The following is a 17,158-nucleotide window of genomic DNA, read 5'->3' as shown; positions in this document are numbered from 1 at the left end:
GGGAGCACTAACAGCTGAAGTATAGAGAAGTAAGAACTCGTGTGAAATCGGCTCTTGCTTATCTAAGTACAGCCTCAGTGTTACAGTAAAAGTCCCAGTGTTTGCAGGTGGAATGCCCCCTGGATGCTTTATCCGCCTGTCCCAGGCTGGGAGTTCTCCAGCCCTAGAGGCTTCACGACAGAGTCAGGAAAGGCCAAAGATTCTGAAACCACTGACCAACTAAGCTGGTAGTGAAAAGTTGAGGTGGTTGTCAGGGAGTGGGTGATGCTTGTGGAATGTTCTAGTGCTGTCGTCCCAGATGGTCCAGCCCTTAGTGCTGAGTACACTGGGCACCTGTGCTAGGAACTGCATCGTCCACTGGGACCTCAGTGGTCAGGAGTGTGTTGTGAGTTCTGCCCGACAGTGAGCCAGAGAGAAGGCAGCCTTCCTTCACAGTGTCCGTGCACCTGAAGGGGCAGATCCAGCTCCAGAGTCCTGGGTTCCTGGAACACAGTTTCAGAAGCAGCCAAGGAGCACAGCTTAGGAGACTGGGATGGTTAAGATGCACCCAGGCTCTGGGTGCAGGGGCAAACCTGCAGGTCTCCTCATTGCTACCCTAGCCCGGAAGGCCTTTCTCTGCAGCCAGGCAGGCTTGTCAGCATCGCAGTGATACTCAGTACATACCTCCAATTGTTACACTCGGTGTAGGACTGACAGCTCAGGGAAAGGTATTGGCAACCCTGCCCCTCACCCTGGTGGTATATGGAGGGGCCCCCCTGGGGGAAAGCTGGTGTCCTCAGGATGTGCTCTGAGCAGGGGCACATGAGGCCAGTACCCCATGGGCAGCAGCCACTTGCTTGCAACAACACAGAGGAAGATAACCACCTGTTCTGCTTCACGTGATTCTTCTGGAGCCCAGCTCTGTGGTGCTGGCCACATGCTGCCTTCGTTTCCTGAAAGGCTTGAAACTTGAATAGTAGTATTTCACCAACACACAGGGATATCTGCTGTCTTTCTTGTTTACTCAGATATCATGCAGGTCTTTCTATGGTGCCTTGATGTCACTTGAGCCAATCCTATTTTACAGCTGTAAGTCCATGCTGGAGAATTTTCTGAATGCTACGTATTTATAACTCCAGGAAAATAACTCGATGAAACAGAAAAGATGCCACGAAATAGGAAGACATTAGTAAAAGAAGGTCATTTCATGACCATTTAAAAGATCGTATTTTATTCATGTAACACAAATTCCTTATTTCTTTTTAGTAAACAATTTTCTTGACAAGACCTCCAAAATAAAACATAAGTGAGAAAAGTGGTACACAGGATAGTGTTTACACACACCCCCCAACACACACACACAGCATATAAATGTGCAGAGCATCTCTGAAAGGGCAGAAGAACGCTGTTGTGCAAACCTTCAAATTAAAAAAAAAGCTTCCAGTAGTGTATTAAAGTTTAAGGTCACTCCAAAAGACTGGCTATCATCCACAAGAGAAGGAACTTAAACTATGCTGTGCTCACTATGGAGAAGTTCCTTGATGGCCATGATGTTTCCAAGGAAAGACTGAAGAGTGGTGATTTCTTAAACTTCGGAATGGGGATGGGGCTTTTCATTGTGACTTTCTCTTTTCGTCTAGCGCTTTGAGTAGCTAGGCAGGCTGTTCTTTTCAAATGTGGCACCACTTTGCTCCTGTCCCCCTAGAATTCAACATGTTCCACATGATTGCCGTGGGGCTGAGTAGCTCCATCCTCGGCTGCCTCCTCACCCTGCTCATCTACACCTACTGCCAGCGGTACCAGCAGCAATCCCACGATGCGACTGTCATCCACCCTGTGTCACCTGCCCCTCTCAACACCAGCATAACCAACCACATCAACAAACTGGACAAGTACGACTCTGTGGAGGCCATCAAGGTAAGGAGTCGGCAGTGACAGCAGTGGCCAGGTGTGCACAGAAGGCAGGTGGACCCTGCCTTTATTATAATAAAAGCTGTCTTTAAATCATGTTCAAGCAGAGTAAAGGCTTTTCAATGCTGCTTGATGTAAAAGTGTGGTACCTGGTGTTGGGTGATGTATGTTCTTAATTTCCCCATTGAGTGATTAACCCAGGATTTGACCCAGAAGTTTAGCGAAAATGGCCATTTCCCTTCACATTCTGAGGAGGAAGGAGGTGGGTATCAGCCTGGAACTTCACAAACCTGCCTCACGGGTCAGCACCACGTCCAGCTGGGTAAACCTATGCTAGTTCTGCTTATTCAATCAGCCACTATTTTCTCCTCTATAAACGAGATAATGAGAATTAAATGGGGTAATTTACCTAAAATGCTTTGAACAGCACCCAGCAAAATAAATGTGGTCTTTACTTGAAGCACTTTGCATTATGGTTCAGACTACAGGTTCCTTACTTCTTTGAACCTTAGTTTCTTCATCTTTAAAATGGATAAAGAGTGCATGCTCTCGTATTGCTGTTGTGAGGTTTAAATGTTCTAAAGAACATGAGGCTTTGTTGTGTGTATACACCGGAGGTGAGGGGAGTAGCTGGAAAGACATCAAGGCTTTGGCCCTTTGCACCCAACCTCCCTTATTATCCACATGAATGAAGGGCATTCTCCTGCAAGAAGTCTAACTAAATTTTGATATTCCTGCTAGGTGCCTGGTTTCCCTTAACACTCGTAGGGAGTATTTTGATGCCATTTCTCTGCTGTGGTTTTCTTTGAAATTGAATTTCCTCCCTATGTGAGAATATGGAATATCTTTAGCCTTTGTGACTTCATGTGGCTGGGATACCTTACGTCCCAGGAGCCACATGTCCATGCTTATCTCCTCTCAGCCATGTGGCCTCTATTCTCTACCACCTGGATGGAGACACACCAATTGACTTTTCCCCTTGGATGATCCACAAGCCATTGGCATCTCCCCCAACTCAGATGGTAGATTTAAGGAATGAAGCACCAGGAATGAATAACATGCCCCTCCTGGCCTCTCAGAAATGAGCTCCTAGAGTAAGGAGGAGGCCTGAAGAGGAGCCCAAGCTCTTTTGGTGAACAAGAGCTTTTGTAACAAACATTTAGATCTCAAGAAATTGGCTCCTCTGAGCATGATTCCAACACACCAGCTGGTCTCTGGCCACTGTTACTACAGGCTTCAGAAGGTAATTTACCCAGCCCTGTGTTCCCACTTAAGATTCAACAGCCATTTTTAAGATAATCAGAAATGTTTCTGCCATGAAGGCAAAGGGCCTTGAAGGCATGGACAGCTGCCCAGTCTTTAATGAATCCTTCCAGAACTTTTTTTTCTGATACTTTGCCCAGACTAATCCTGGACAGATGGCCTTTGTGCACCCTTCTTCATCTTCATTTTAGTCCTCTCAATATTTATCCCGCCTACGGGCTCATTTTGGGCTGTTTGAAACTGCAGGTGACTTTAATAACTATTAATAGAAAACGGCTGCAATGATCACCTTCTAACAAGTTAAGGATGAAAAGAAATTAAGACATTCAAAACCTGATGCCCTTACTTAAATAAGTTCTGCCAAGGTCTCTGATAAGGATACCCACCCATGGACATCTGAAAGCTACTTATGTATTTATTCAGTTATATGAATATGAATTCAGTTCTACGTATTTAGTTACATTCAAAATGTCTGTTAATCAGAAATCATCAGCGTTTTAAGTTTTCTAGAGATTTAGATTTAGCTTTTCTAAACCCCTGCTTCTATTGGAAACTTCATAACTAAAGTTGAAAAATAAACCAGAAGATATCACAACCTGCCAACCTTATTCTGGTAATTAGGCAAGTCATCCATGAGGCAAATCATCCGGGGAAGCAAATAATCGAAAAAACGTATTTTAAAATAATGGAACCTTAGCAGAGAGCACAAATTCAACATTAGTCATCCTCATTATATTCTTTCTGAAATGCTACTTAGCATTCTTAAACTTGGTTTTTTGTTTTTTGTTTTTTTTTCCCATATATTTTCCAGGCATTTAACAAAAACAACTTGATACTAGAGGAAAGAAACAAATACTTCAACCCACATCTCACTGGGAAGACCTACTCTAACGCCTACTTTACAGATCTCAATAATTATGATGATTACTAATAGTGCTTATGTTTTTGGCTTCTTGTAAATCCCCAGTTCTCAAGGCCTGTGCCCCATGACTGCCCCTGTTTCTGAGGCCTCAGAGTTGAAGTTTGGATACATTTCAAGCCACCAGAGTGTCCCATTGCTGCCAAAAATACATGTCTTTAAAAGCAACAAAAATCGAAATATGGTATCATGAAAATCTTGACCATTGTTGAATGAGCCAGGGTGTGAAGTTTTTAATTGTGTTCATCCTATTTCTCTGACAAGTCCATTGGTTTGTTTTTTTGAGCTTTATTTTATAAATGTGCCACCCACATGGGAAGGAGTGTTTAGAAATGTGAATGTCTTCTTTCTTTGGAGCGTAAATCTTCATGATGTTTTATTTCAAGAAAATAGGCACTTTCTCTGAGACACCTGCTCCCTCCACAAGAAGTGCTTAGGTCCGTAATATTTCATAAAATGAAGAAAAAGAACGTGGCCAAACAATTATTCACCACGGATCGCACATCTTCCAGATCTGGATAAAGCTATTAGATTCTCAGAACCAACTTGTGTGTTTTCATCTTGCCTAGGGAAGCCAAGGAATTCCACCTGGCCCACACCTGCAGAGGTTACAGTAGACTGTGAGGTACCCCACCTCGCTCCTGTTGCAGTTTCTGTGCCATTGCTGGTAGAGGGAGCGGAGCAGAGGCGCAGGCACAATGAAGCGTGGACGTGTTCTGCAGGCTGCTGCAAAACTCGCCTTATTCTGACTTTTGGATTTCATGGCATTTTGGGGAGCTCCTTGCCATGCTGTTGGCCTGGAAGCCCACTTGTCTGGTCCATAGTGACATCCTGAAGAGCCAGTCTGTAAAATACCCAACGACTTCCTTAGCGTTTGGATAGACTCCACACCTCCTCTCTCCCTGCAAAAAAAGAAAAGAAAAAAAAAACAAAACAAGTGTGCATTTATGATACCAATTAGTAAAAGTATTGAAAGTACTAAATTATAACTAAAAGCAACTTTTTTAATGTTATAGAAAATATTGAAAGAACTGATATTAATGATAATATTTTATTTTTCATCTCCCTGATATAACCAATGTGTGGCAAATAACCCCTATCAAGAGCATTAATCCCATGCAAAGCTGGCTTTCTGGAGTCCACCGGGTCCATATGAAGTGCTACCCCTGGTTTCTGCTATTGCTTGCTGCCTGCCGGCCAGGGGAGCAGGAGATGCTCAGCTCTGGTGCCTTTTCTTTTATTTCAGTGCTGCCTTCCCACCCATCTGGTACATCCACCCTAGCTTCTCCCTGCATGGAGGCAACAGCATTTCAAGATGCATCTTGGAAAGTCAGGATAGCTGGAAGTAGGGGTTTTTGTGAGCCCAGTGGTCTCATCACTGATCATAGATAAGCATTTGCGAGTGTGATAACACCATTCACAGAGGCCCCCAGAAAAAAATGTATACACGTTGCTTGCAAACAATTGATACATAACATATAGCAATTAATTGAATAATTATTGAAAATAAGAACACAGTAGAAAATGTTCATCTGATGCCTCTGAGCACGTGATAAAGTCCTGGGTAGGCGTGGAAACGTGTTCTCACTGATAAATGAAACTTCAGATCTGTGAAAAAATATATAGTAGGGATAATGAGGAACATAGAATGTTATTAGCATATGTGCTTTTACCCTTACCCTTGTTTCCAATTTACAGAAACAATTTCAGAAAGTGTTAGAAGAATTCTGTGTTTAATAGTGAATATTGTTGGGTTCAGAATATTCTCATATACCCAAATTTACAGAAATGACACAGTATTAAAATGACAGGTGGGCTCTGTAAGTTCTTTTGGATTGCAAATAAATGACATTCAGGGTCTTTCCAATGGGCACTTCCTGCTGCCTCTCACGCATTCCTTATATGTAAGAGTATTCTGTCCATGTGCACATGCTCAAATTCCATACTCAGTAGAGGAAATGTAGGCAGATGGTTCCCTCATTGTTCCTAGGTTGGATTTTCATCGGATATTTCAACTCATCACTTTCTTACAGGGAAAAAAACATTTTAACTTTGCAGCACATAGGACATTTTAGTTATTTCTTAATCTTCTCTATTATTTTTTAAGCTTAAAGAGACTTCTTTCCCCTGGGAATAAGGATTCTATTTCATGAATGTTTCACTGGAATTTATGGGAAATGGCTTCTAAATGGCATCTAAGCTGGTCTTTAAGGAGTCTTTTGCAATGACTTGGGAAAACACCATCCCTCACCACAGACTCTTTGTGTTCTTAACAATATAAACCTTTGAAATTAGCATTGCAAAAGAATCCCACTTTGTTTCCCGCTATTCAAAGGAAAATTGTTTCACTTTCTTCCTTTCTCTCTCTTATTTGACAGAATGGCAAGTGTTTAGACAATTTCAGGTATATTCTTAGCATTTTTACTAGCTGTGGAATAAGTTTTGTTTGTCCATCACGGTGTAGCTACCGTTCACGTGTACTGTTTCCATACTTCATCCTTATCGGGTGAACCCTCACACCTTGGGCGATGTCAGTGCGATCTCTCACCTCTCTTAGCACCTCCTCCTTAAAGCAGTTCTTCCTTAGGCCTGGGCTGCTTGGGAGTCCTGCTGAAATTTTGTGGTTCACATTTTAAATTCCTCAATAACATTTTTCATTCTCTCTTTATCTTTGTTTTTGTCCTTCATTCCTTCCTTTGGTTCTTCCTTCCTGCCTTCTTTCCTTCTTTCCTTTCTTCTTTAATTCTTCCTTTCTTCCCTTTTTTTTTTTTTTTTTTTTTTTTTTTTTTNGTACAAGTGGAACAAAAAACGACAAATAGTTTTAAGCTACACTTGTTTGAACCTGATGTAAAATGACATTAATCACTATTTAAATCTAAAGTTATTTCTGAATACAGTTGAAGATTGGCTGGTTTTCATGAGGAAGCTGGCTTTAGTCTTATGTTTAAATTCTTTGAAAGTGATTCCCAGTACTATTCAGGGCCCTTTCTTGAGGCTAGACTCATCACCGTCTAATATCGATTTTACAGTGCACTGACATTTTACAGGAAGGGGAAGGACAGAATTCCTGCACACTGCACAGCGTGTGTCCTTCCCCATAGCTCCGGGGTCATGTGGGTTTGGTGAAACTGGGGGTTTTGTCAGCTCTGAATGATGTGGACTCAGTGAATTCAAAGGAACTCAGGGGGCACTGGGTCAGGCTCCTCTGCAGAGAAGAGCTGCAGTCTCCAGGCTCATGGCGTTCCTCCAGAACTCTTCATTCCACTCTGAGCATATTTTGTTTCTATGCTGCTGCCCGTTGTAACTTACATGAGGCATCTCAACTTCTTCATGTTTGTAGGGATGTTCTCCTAAGCCTGTTCAAGTAGATTCTCACTAGAATTAGCATTCATATTGGAGGAAAAAAAAGAACATTTAATAAATGTGTTTGGGTCTGAGGTTCTAAAGGAATTGAAAGGAGCTTATAAACAGTGAAAGGATGTGAGGCCATCCCTGCCAGGGAGAAACCTCTGTCCATAGGGAAAGTTCGTTCAGGCTCATGTGGTCTGGGATGAACCAGGGGGTCTGGCCCCACCAACTCACAGGTGAAGCCAAAGAACAAAGAAGCAAATGAAGGAAACAGTTGGATAAGTAGGTGAAGTGAAAGGCAGGACCTGGTCACCCCAGCAAGTGCTATGGACAGGCCCCGGAAACGGTGAGGCCCACTTCACAGGTCCATGGGTCTGACCCTTGGACTCTGCCTTGATCAACTGCCTGGAGCGCAAGAGTTTTAGCCAAGAGCGTCCTTACTTCCTTATTTATCTGCAGAAGGATGGAAATTGTGGGAGTCAAAGGCTATTTTACTGAATGTTCACACTGGAGTCTCTGGTGGAATTAGTAGGCCCTGCTGTCAAAGTCACAGACAAAGGTTAGGAGCAGTGGCTCATGCCTACAGTCCCAGTACTTTGGGAGGCCAAAATGGGCAGATCGCCTGAGTTCAGGAATTTGAGACCAGTCTAGGCAACATGGCAAAACCCCATCTCTACAAAATATACAAAAATTAGCCAGCCACTGTGATGCATGCCTGTGGTCCCAGTTTTTTGGGATGCTAAGGTGGGAGGATCACTTGAGCCCTGGAGGTTGAGGCTGCAGTGAGCTGAGATCATACCATAGCACTCCAGCCTGGGTGACAGAGAAAGACCCTGTATCAAAAAAAAAATTTAAAACAATTCACTAAAAAGTAGGCTGGGTGCAGTGACTCATACCTGTACTCCCAGCACTTTGGGAGACNAAAAAAAAAAAAATGAACAAAGTCTCAGCAGGGAGTCTCCATGTCCCCAAGTGGCCATCTAACGGGGATACATGAGCATACATGAGCATATAATTGAATATCAAAGGAATTTTACCTTAAACATATATCTAGTCTATACTCAGCTAATCATTTTATCTAAACAGCCTTGTTAGCATTTTGAATTTGTAAAGAAACAAATGAATATTTGTTTCTTTACAGTGTTCATTTTGCTTTTAGAGTAAATAGTAAATATTTCCCCAGTGCTGTCAAGATACTTCTTCATCAAATTTGTCCCTGGGCCATCAGCTTTCTTTATGCTCCAGGTGTCCTTTACACTTCAATAGGGTTTTCTTGTGTGTGGCGCTGGGGATAACTCCATTGACCTCAGCATTTCAATCTCAAGAGATGGCTCTGGGACACAGAACCAGAGGCAACAGGTACCAATAGTTGGTAAAATAAACTGCATTACCATTTTCCATGTGGTAGTACTGTGCCTAAGCCCTACAACTCCAACAGTCAATTTCTATGAAGGCATTAATAACCTTAACACACGTGCAAAGTCTTCACCACTTATGATACACACTGGAGTTTACAGATGGTGTTGGCCATCCCTATCGCATTTGTTCATCCTAACTTCTTCCTGGTGCATTTGGGGAAGCATGTTGACACAACATTGCCAATATTTGATTACCTGTGGCTATCTATAATTACCAATACTTATCTTATCCAACACTAGACAGCATTTGAGCCCCTTACTTCTTTGGGCAGTGGGTGAAATGGGAGAACATAGAGAAATCCTCACTTTGACCTAGGAAATGCACAAATGGAATGCCATGCATAGATGAAGTATTTGGAGACAAGGGATCATTGTGAAATTTATTTCTGCATTATCCCCTATTGAGATCATTAATTATAACTGACTTAAAGATTTTATTTTAACTCTGCAAATAGTGAGCCAAGGCAATCAAGTTATCTGCTTTGGTAACCTAATAAAGCAAAGGAAAACATGTTGCTTTAATTCTTGCTGCTTTTCTCTTTTGGCAATAGAAAAGGTAAACAAGACATCATGTTGAGCTTTTGGTGATGATTTATAAAACGACTATTTCATACTCCTTATGGACTTATATTAAAGATGCATTGTATACATTGTTTTAGCAGAAAGATCAGAGATACATTCAGTGGTCATCTGTTGCATTATCAGAAATTTGGTACATGTTACAGAAGCATGAGAGAGAGAAACCGCTCCTCTTTTGAAAATACAGTTCACATTGCAAGTGACATAGGGCATTATCAAAACCAAATTCAGAGCCTGGCACGAAATGTACACTTCCTAGTGAAAGCTGTCTCAGAACACAGTCTTCTTGATAGATCATACTAGATCATTTCTTCCATAGAAAGGCAGTCAATCTTACTACCCCGCAATCAGAGTCACTATCAATTCTTGCGCAATCAAACATGTTTTACTGTATTGGAACAATGGCAGTAACTGGTCAAGGGCACTTTCAGACCTGGAAGGAGGAAAAAGGAGGTAGAAAATCACTCTTTTGTGTTTCTTAAGCCATCAGTCAAATAAGAAAATGTATTCCACCCTTTCCTATTTGCTCTGAAATATCTGGGTCCAGTAGTTCAAATGTGATCCTGTTCTTTCTCAGCTTTTTGGAAATTTAATGCCAAATGGTCCAAATGTTAGATGAATGGCAGTAATAAAATGATTCACATGTTAGATAAATACAAGCTGGGAGCCAAATCTGGAATCTGAAAAATCAGAACTATTTTATCATGTTGCTAAAATGAGAGCATCATTTTCTCCCCTCTCTGTAAGTGTGGATAATTTCCTAGAAAAAGTTGCTAGTGCCTTGTTTGAGATGATCATTTATCATTTTGTGTGGATATTATTGGTTTCAATTAGAAGCAGAGGATTGATTGGATTTACTTTAAAGAAAATTATTCTCCTATGCCTCTTTGAACTCAGGAATAGAAAATGATCAAGAAGCACATCATCTTCAGATGTGATTTTTGCCCTCACTGGGGATGTAGAACCAGCATAGGTACAATGCATGCTCAGAAGAGAGGGAACCTCAGCATCAGCCTTCTAAAACTAGCATCACTTTAATTTTTACATCTTCCAAAAAAAAATCATAGTGTTTGTTCTGTAATAAGAATGCCAACGTGATGCCTATTGAAGTGGGAGGTTTTTGTTTCTGTTTTCTTCAGGCTAATCCATAGATATAGGAAAATCAGACGCAGGCTGATGACAGCTGGTATAAATACAGTGGGTGTGGAGTGACAACCACCTACGACATTGCCTGATTATGTTTAAGTTAGTATCAAAACTGCCTCACAAGTTCACAGAAGTTGTCACTCTTAATTTGGGTTCAGAAAAGTAATAGTATTATCTCTGCCGAAGTTGACTGTTTACCCCTTTTACTATGACTGTTGGCCAGAAGCAAACTGAACTTCTGCGCTTCGAAACAAAGCACAGTATAAACCTTTCACTCAAGCACCTAGAGTCACCACTGAGATTCTACATCATCTACAAGAAAATGCACAAACTTGGTCCAATGTTGGATTCTTCAAAAGCGCACAGCAAAACTTTTCTGTTATGCTGCTTGATGTGATTTTTAAAGATGTTGTCCAGTGTTAAATGCCTCATTCTGTGTTAATTTGGTGTTGGCTGTTTTGTGACAACAAATAAACTTATTTGAGATTGTTTCTTTTGTGTGCGTGTGAACCTTCTCCAAAGCCAATTTCAGCCCTTGGTAAGCTTGCAGGCAGTTACTGATCTTAAATTTAATTTTAAAAGACAACTTGTCTTAATTATAATTTAGCTTTGTAAAACAATGAGATAGCTTTGCATTTCCCCTTTGTTTGAATGACAGAATGGATCTTGGATTTCTCTGCTAGAACGCTTACAGATTGCTGGGTACTTCCTGAGGGGACCATGGGCACCCCACACTTTGTTTCAATCCTTTTTCTTTAAAACCTTGTTTGATGTACACAATAGAAATTTCTGATGGTTATGACTTTTATCTTTCCTGTCCATCAGTTCACTGGTTTTAAATGCTTCCTGAGAGCTGTCTAGGTCCATGTCTCAGATTGTTGTTTAATGACACCTGACAGATACATTGTTTTCTGAAATCAACTTAAGACACCAATTGTGGCAACTGGAAGCTCATTATCTGCTGCATTGGATCGACTGTGGAAGTCGGAGTAGGGGTGCTCAGAGGTCACCTAACCAATCAGTGGAAATCAACTCACACCTGCTCCAAGCCTCAGCTTTGGGAAAACAAAACATGTTTAAAAGAAAAAAAAAATAGCTATTATTACAGAAGTGAATATGTTGTGCTTTCTTTCTGCCCATGGTGCATTGCTGCCTTCTGTATCTCAAGCCTATTCATCTTTATAAAAAACACTTTGAAGATCTATCCTCAGTACTGCTGAGTGGGCACGCACCCTTTCCTAGCAATCCCCTACTTGCCACCTCTAGCTGTCATTTGTGGGGGAATCAAACAACGGAATCCTGATTATGTACAGTATAAATTGTATTATATTTTTTGTACTTGTGTTTTATGTAAATAGTTTGTCTCATTCAATTGTATGTGAGCATTGAAATAAATCCTACCATTTAGGAGACAATTTAGTGGCATTTTTCTTTGTATCACCTCTGAGTGTGCTCTCTTTCCAGAGGTGCTAAGCAACGGTCACTGCTAGAAGGAGTGAGTTTCATCAGAGTGAGCCTGCAGACCACTCCTGCTGGAGAAACCTCATAACACTCCAGTTTAATCTTCAGGCCTTTTGAATTGTGGCCAGGACAGGACATGAGCTATATTCAAGCATTTTTAGAAATATCTCCGTAGGCAACAGGAAATGTGTGACAAGGAAGGCCATTAGGCTTTTTGTTTACAAAGAGTTGGTATCAGGTCTAGCTGATGAATGATGTATTGAGTTGTATTATACTTACCCTCTCTCTGACACACCATATTCCATTCTTCTTTGCATAAAACAAAGGAGAATGGAATACGGTGTGAATGAACCGCTGTCAGCATGAACACAAAGATAAGAAGCTTGACCCAGGAAGACCACCCTATTGAGTGAAAGCCGTATTTCAGTGTTCATAATTCCATTAAAAAAGGAAAAAAATACACGTGTATGTATGTATTTATATATCTCATCTATACACATATTTGTATATATAAACATAGGTCTATATAACTATATATAATTTTCAGTTGACCAAAAGGCTCAAAAAGCCCACTTACTATGGGGCCAAAAATTAACATAAAACTATATAAACATATGGCCTAGTGAAGGATGTTATAGGGATTACACTAACTCCAAACTACTTAATTTTTCATTAAGCAATGAAAAGTTAAAATTTTAAAGCATTCCATGAATAACGTATATTGGCTATTAGTTTAGAAAATGAATGGAATAAATAGTGTCATACCACAAATTTGTTTCTTGCATTTTTTCCTGAACATTTGTAATCTTGGTAGTATATATTCTGATATTTAGATGGTCTCATGAAATACTTGTCTATCCAGATCCTCCTCCTTTTATTCACTTGCTTTAAAAAATAAGTTGAAATATGACTTCAAATATCTTTCTGGACCTATTTGAAAGATATGATGTAGCTTTTCATTTAAAATATCTCCTCAAACCCCATTTGTGAAAAACAGCAGAAAGGATTGAATGTACTGACTGCACAATTATGGATATTTAGTTCAAGAGGAAATTTCCCTTAAAGTAATATGAAGATATTACTTTTCTGAAATTATTCTTGGTTTATTTTTTATAACTTAGATATGATTTTCTTTATATAGTCAAACAGAAAATGGGGTCAGAGATTGCTTTTATCACATTAATCTGCTTGGTGCACATTTTTCTTGGAAGCGTTTGTAGCTCTTACCATGCCCCTGCAGTCAGACTGAGATGCAGGACTGAAAGCTCAAGTTCACATTTGGTAAACACAGATTTGTGTGTTTCAGGGATCTTAAGACTCGAGCTACTAAAACCATGATGGAGGAAATGAAGCTCAAATATAATTACATTTAATATAATTCCTCATATGATACATAGAAACTATGAGTTTGAAATAAAACGTGATATTTTGAAAATGAGCCTTGCCATGAAAACAGAAAACTGATGAAATATGATTTTCAATTCTTAATCTAAGTGGCCTTGCCTAAATGCCAGAGGGTTTGTTGTTCCTCACAGGGATGGATTCACAGGCCATGTTTCCTCTGAAAGCGAAGCATATGTAGTGAAGAGATCTACATTCTAGTTTCTGTCCACTCACTTTCCTTCCTCTCTGCTGCCTTGGAATTTCTCTAAGTCACCTCCTGTTTCTGATAGTAGTTGCAAGTTACCTGATTTCTTCACTTCTCTTGAGGTCCTGTGCCTCCTGGTGACAAGAATTCACCCTTCTCTGAAAGAAGGATGCTGGTGGCAGCAACAGGTCTGGAAATCCCCATGAGGAACATATATGGGAGATGACAGTGGACCATCCATTCAGAGAGTGGATTCCAGGCAACAGCACAAATCACAGGGCCGCCTCCACCCAGTGCCCCAAAACACATCACCCTCCCTTTGGACCAATATATTTGCCCTTGTTTCTCTACTTCCTTTCTAGCTGGAATTTCCAAGAAAATGTGTTTGGTGAAACAATGGAATTTTTTTAATGCATGAATTTTTCTTGAGGTGAAGTGATAGTGGTTAAATTCCCTGATTTTACAGAGAGGAGGAGGATTCCTTGAGGACCCAAGCAAGCGCAGCCAGGTTCAAACCCAGCTTGGCAAATCCCCACCAAGTCTGTTTTTCCTCCAGCCTTGTTCTCAGAAATAACTAAAAAATTTCAAACTACTGTCCAAAATCTTGGAGACGTCTTTAATCTCTGTGAGCTCTTTAAAAAGTTTTTCACAAAAATACACTTTCCAACTCTCTGTGCTCAAAGACGTTTTCTGACTGCATTTAGAGTTCTTTCCACCCCTTTTATAAAATCTGGAAACAATCTAAAAGTAAATAAGTCATTCACATGTGCACAAATGGTTGGAAAGGCTCCAGTATTCCTCCACTGTGCTAATAGGCAGTGATAAAATGAAGGGTGGCATGGTTCATGCCCTATAAACACCTATTCTCTTAGCTGCATTGAGTCCTTTACAGAGGCAGAAGTTTAAGGAAGTAAATGCATGAGATTGGGAGGACATAGTAAATCCACAATTCCCAAGAGATTATAAATTAAGTTGGGTTGAAGATCATTGGCTGGCCCCATTTTTGATATTAACTTAGAAAGTGGAGCAGGAGAAATGCCATGGGTGGCTTCCCACCTAGGAGCTTCTCCCCACCCACTTTTTTACAACTCATCTTAACCCTCCCCCAAGAGGAAAAAAAATCTATTTCCTGCTATTCTCTTTCCTGAGGCCAGAATACTTTATGGAATTCAGGCTTGGTGGGCCTTTCTCAAAAGAAAGGAAGGTGGCTATGTGGTATGTTGTTTTTTCACAAATATTGGCAGTTATAATTTAATAGCATAATTCAATGACGCATGTTCCATCTATTCTAAATTTGAATAATTGAAATTAATGCATGTTTTTTCAGTAAGCATATACTACAAGCAGGGAAAATGTTCATCTTGCTTGAAGAAGAGACAAACAGATCATTTTCAGCAACACTTAGAATGCACAGGTAAGATAAGCCCATTACAAATGAATACTGTCAGTTACTAACGAGGTTTTTATAGTAGGCATACAATTTGGGCTTGCCATTCTCCTCCTTATGTGAGCAGTATTATTGCTTGTACTTGAAACCATAATTCTTTGGAAAAGTTCTTAAAATCAGGCATTTCACAAAAATTTGGGTAAGGTACAAAGACTTTGCTGTGTTTTGCTTGAGCCTTATACTCAGGAATATCTCATGAAATAAAGATTCTTCCTTATCAAGAGAAATTTCCCTAGATCTATTATACGTCTTCAAATGGACAAGGGAGGATGGGAGAAGGGAGCTGGGGCAGCAGCTTGACTTCAATATCCAACAGAGAGGCTTAACCAAGCCTGAAGATCCAGAAATGATAAATGACTCAACCACCTGACTTCCTTAACCCCTCTGAAGCTCAATCTTTTCATCATTCTACACGGCAGTAACATATAGAAAGAACATGTATCAAAATAAAATGGAAAGATATGCTATTAATGCTTGATATATAGTAAGTTCCCAATAAATGCTGGTGTGGCTGTGATTATTGTCACTCAGGTACTCATTCTACCTGTATTCATCTTCTCTTCTGGGGAGCAGTGCATGCCATTTTCCCTCTTTAGACCCTGAAGTTGTAGATGAACCAGTTTTGTAAATTGTTAAGGTGACTGCAGAAGCCTTTGAGCCTGAATGGAATATATGCTTCATACAAGCAAAGAGAAGGTTCACGGGAGGCCCAGGAGTAAAGAACTGCAGTTAACAATCAGGGTGGCAAGCAATGTTCTCTGGAAGTAGCTACTGCTAACCAGGATTGGAAACTTCAACTTTTGTAATTTAATATGTTATCTATCAATGACTTGCGAGATTAACCAACAATAATGCATACATGTGTAAAACATTTCTGAAGACAGAAAAGGTTATTCTTTTGTGGGAAAGTGGAATACACTCCTGTTTAATTCTTGCCTGCAGAGCTCTGGTTTCACTTTGTTTCCAAAGCAACTTGCTCAGGTGAGGGAAATAGTTTTGTGTTGATTTTGGGAAACACAGGTCTGAGAAATGGAATCCAGTAACCTGTCAAAAACCTAGGGATCCAATGTTGTATATGAAAAGCTAACTTGTTTCTTCATGAGGAATCTTTCTGAATGTTTAATTTTTCCTCTGCCACATACTCTTGAGATAAGACTTTGGGTATCAATTCCTAATATTGAAGCAATGATGATTGATAAGATGGGAACAATGGAATAAAAGGTCAAAAATGCAGCTGTCTAATGGCGGCAAATATTATACATTTAAGCAAAGCGTTCTAAACATTCAAAAGTCCTGAAATGTGAGGCTTAATGACCAAGATAACTGTTACTAGCTTTGCACAATATGTTGAAGATCATCTGGGAAGGGATAAAAGATGCAGAAGCTGATTTTCTGTTTCTGATTATGATAACAGTCTCTGTATGGGACAGGATGGCCAAGGCCTAATGAATATACACACCAGAAAGAGAAGCATTAGAACAAGTAAGTTCTATTATTTTAATATGTTCTCCGTGGGCAGACACAAGCTCTTTCTCTCTGATTATTATACCATAGGCACCAAAGCCATGCAAGTGAAAAGGAGACAGCCCTGGTGAGGTGACTCCTGGATTGAGACTTAACACAGAGATGGATTGGGAGTAAACACAGCAAGAGGGCAGCAGGAAGGGGAAAGGCAAGGTGGTCAAAGGATGCATAGGGAAAGAGGAGACATGAAGAGACAGGTGGAATACAATTTATTAAATAGAACTTGATTTAAATTGAATTGATTGACAACCGGTTGATTGAACTTGAAATTTAATTGAATAAATAAGAGTCAAGCATGAATCTCATGATCAAAAGGTTTTGTTTTTGTTTTTGTTTTCCATAGTACTAATACGTATAATTGCAAAAGATCTTTGTTTTTACAAACCTTTTATTCATCTTTTGTAAAATACTCTAAGGAAGCAACTTAAATTTCCAGTAAAATGTGTAAAGTACAACTCTCAGTCCACAAACTCAGATATACAAGTAAAACCTTATTTTTAATCCCTACCTCTTTGAATCAGTTAAAATTATGCCTTGGATGATAAAAAGATCAAACTTTTTGGAATTTTCTCCCC

At 40.1% G+C, this 17,158-nt stretch overlaps 1 protein-coding gene across 7 annotated transcripts in view; it reads left to right on the top strand.

Annotated features, from left to right (window-relative positions):
• The window catches only part of SEMA5A (semaphorin 5A), a 505,017-nt gene extending 488,187 nt beyond the window's left edge, over window positions 1–16,830 (top strand). For 5 of the 7 annotated variants that reach the window (XM_017496926.2, XM_037727282.1, XM_037727283.1 and 2 more), the window contains 2 exons: window positions 1,685–1,896; window positions 3,965–7,471. In XM_017496926.2, coding sequence (XP_017352415.1) covers window positions 1,685–1,896; window positions 3,965–4,084 — 332 coding nt within the window. In that variant the 3' untranslated portion in view covers window positions 4,085–7,471. Of the gene's footprint in view, window positions 1–1,684; window positions 1,897–3,964; window positions 7,472–11,388; window positions 11,979–16,613 lie in introns of those variants that run through there. The other 2 variants (XM_017496928.2, XM_037727285.1) reach the window with 2 other exon arrangements.
• The last annotated feature ends 328 nt before the right edge of the window (window positions 16,831–17,158 follow it).

Source organism: Cebus imitator, unplaced genomic scaffold (assembly GCF_001604975.1).
Source record: "Cebus imitator isolate Cc_AM_T3 unplaced genomic scaffold, Cebus_imitator-1.0 Scaffold226, whole genome shotgun sequence".
Lineage (NCBI taxonomy): Eukaryota > Metazoa > Chordata > Mammalia > Primates > Cebidae > Cebus > Cebus imitator.
Note: the sequence above shows the minus strand (reverse complement) of the source record. Positions and strands in the feature narration are given on the sequence as shown.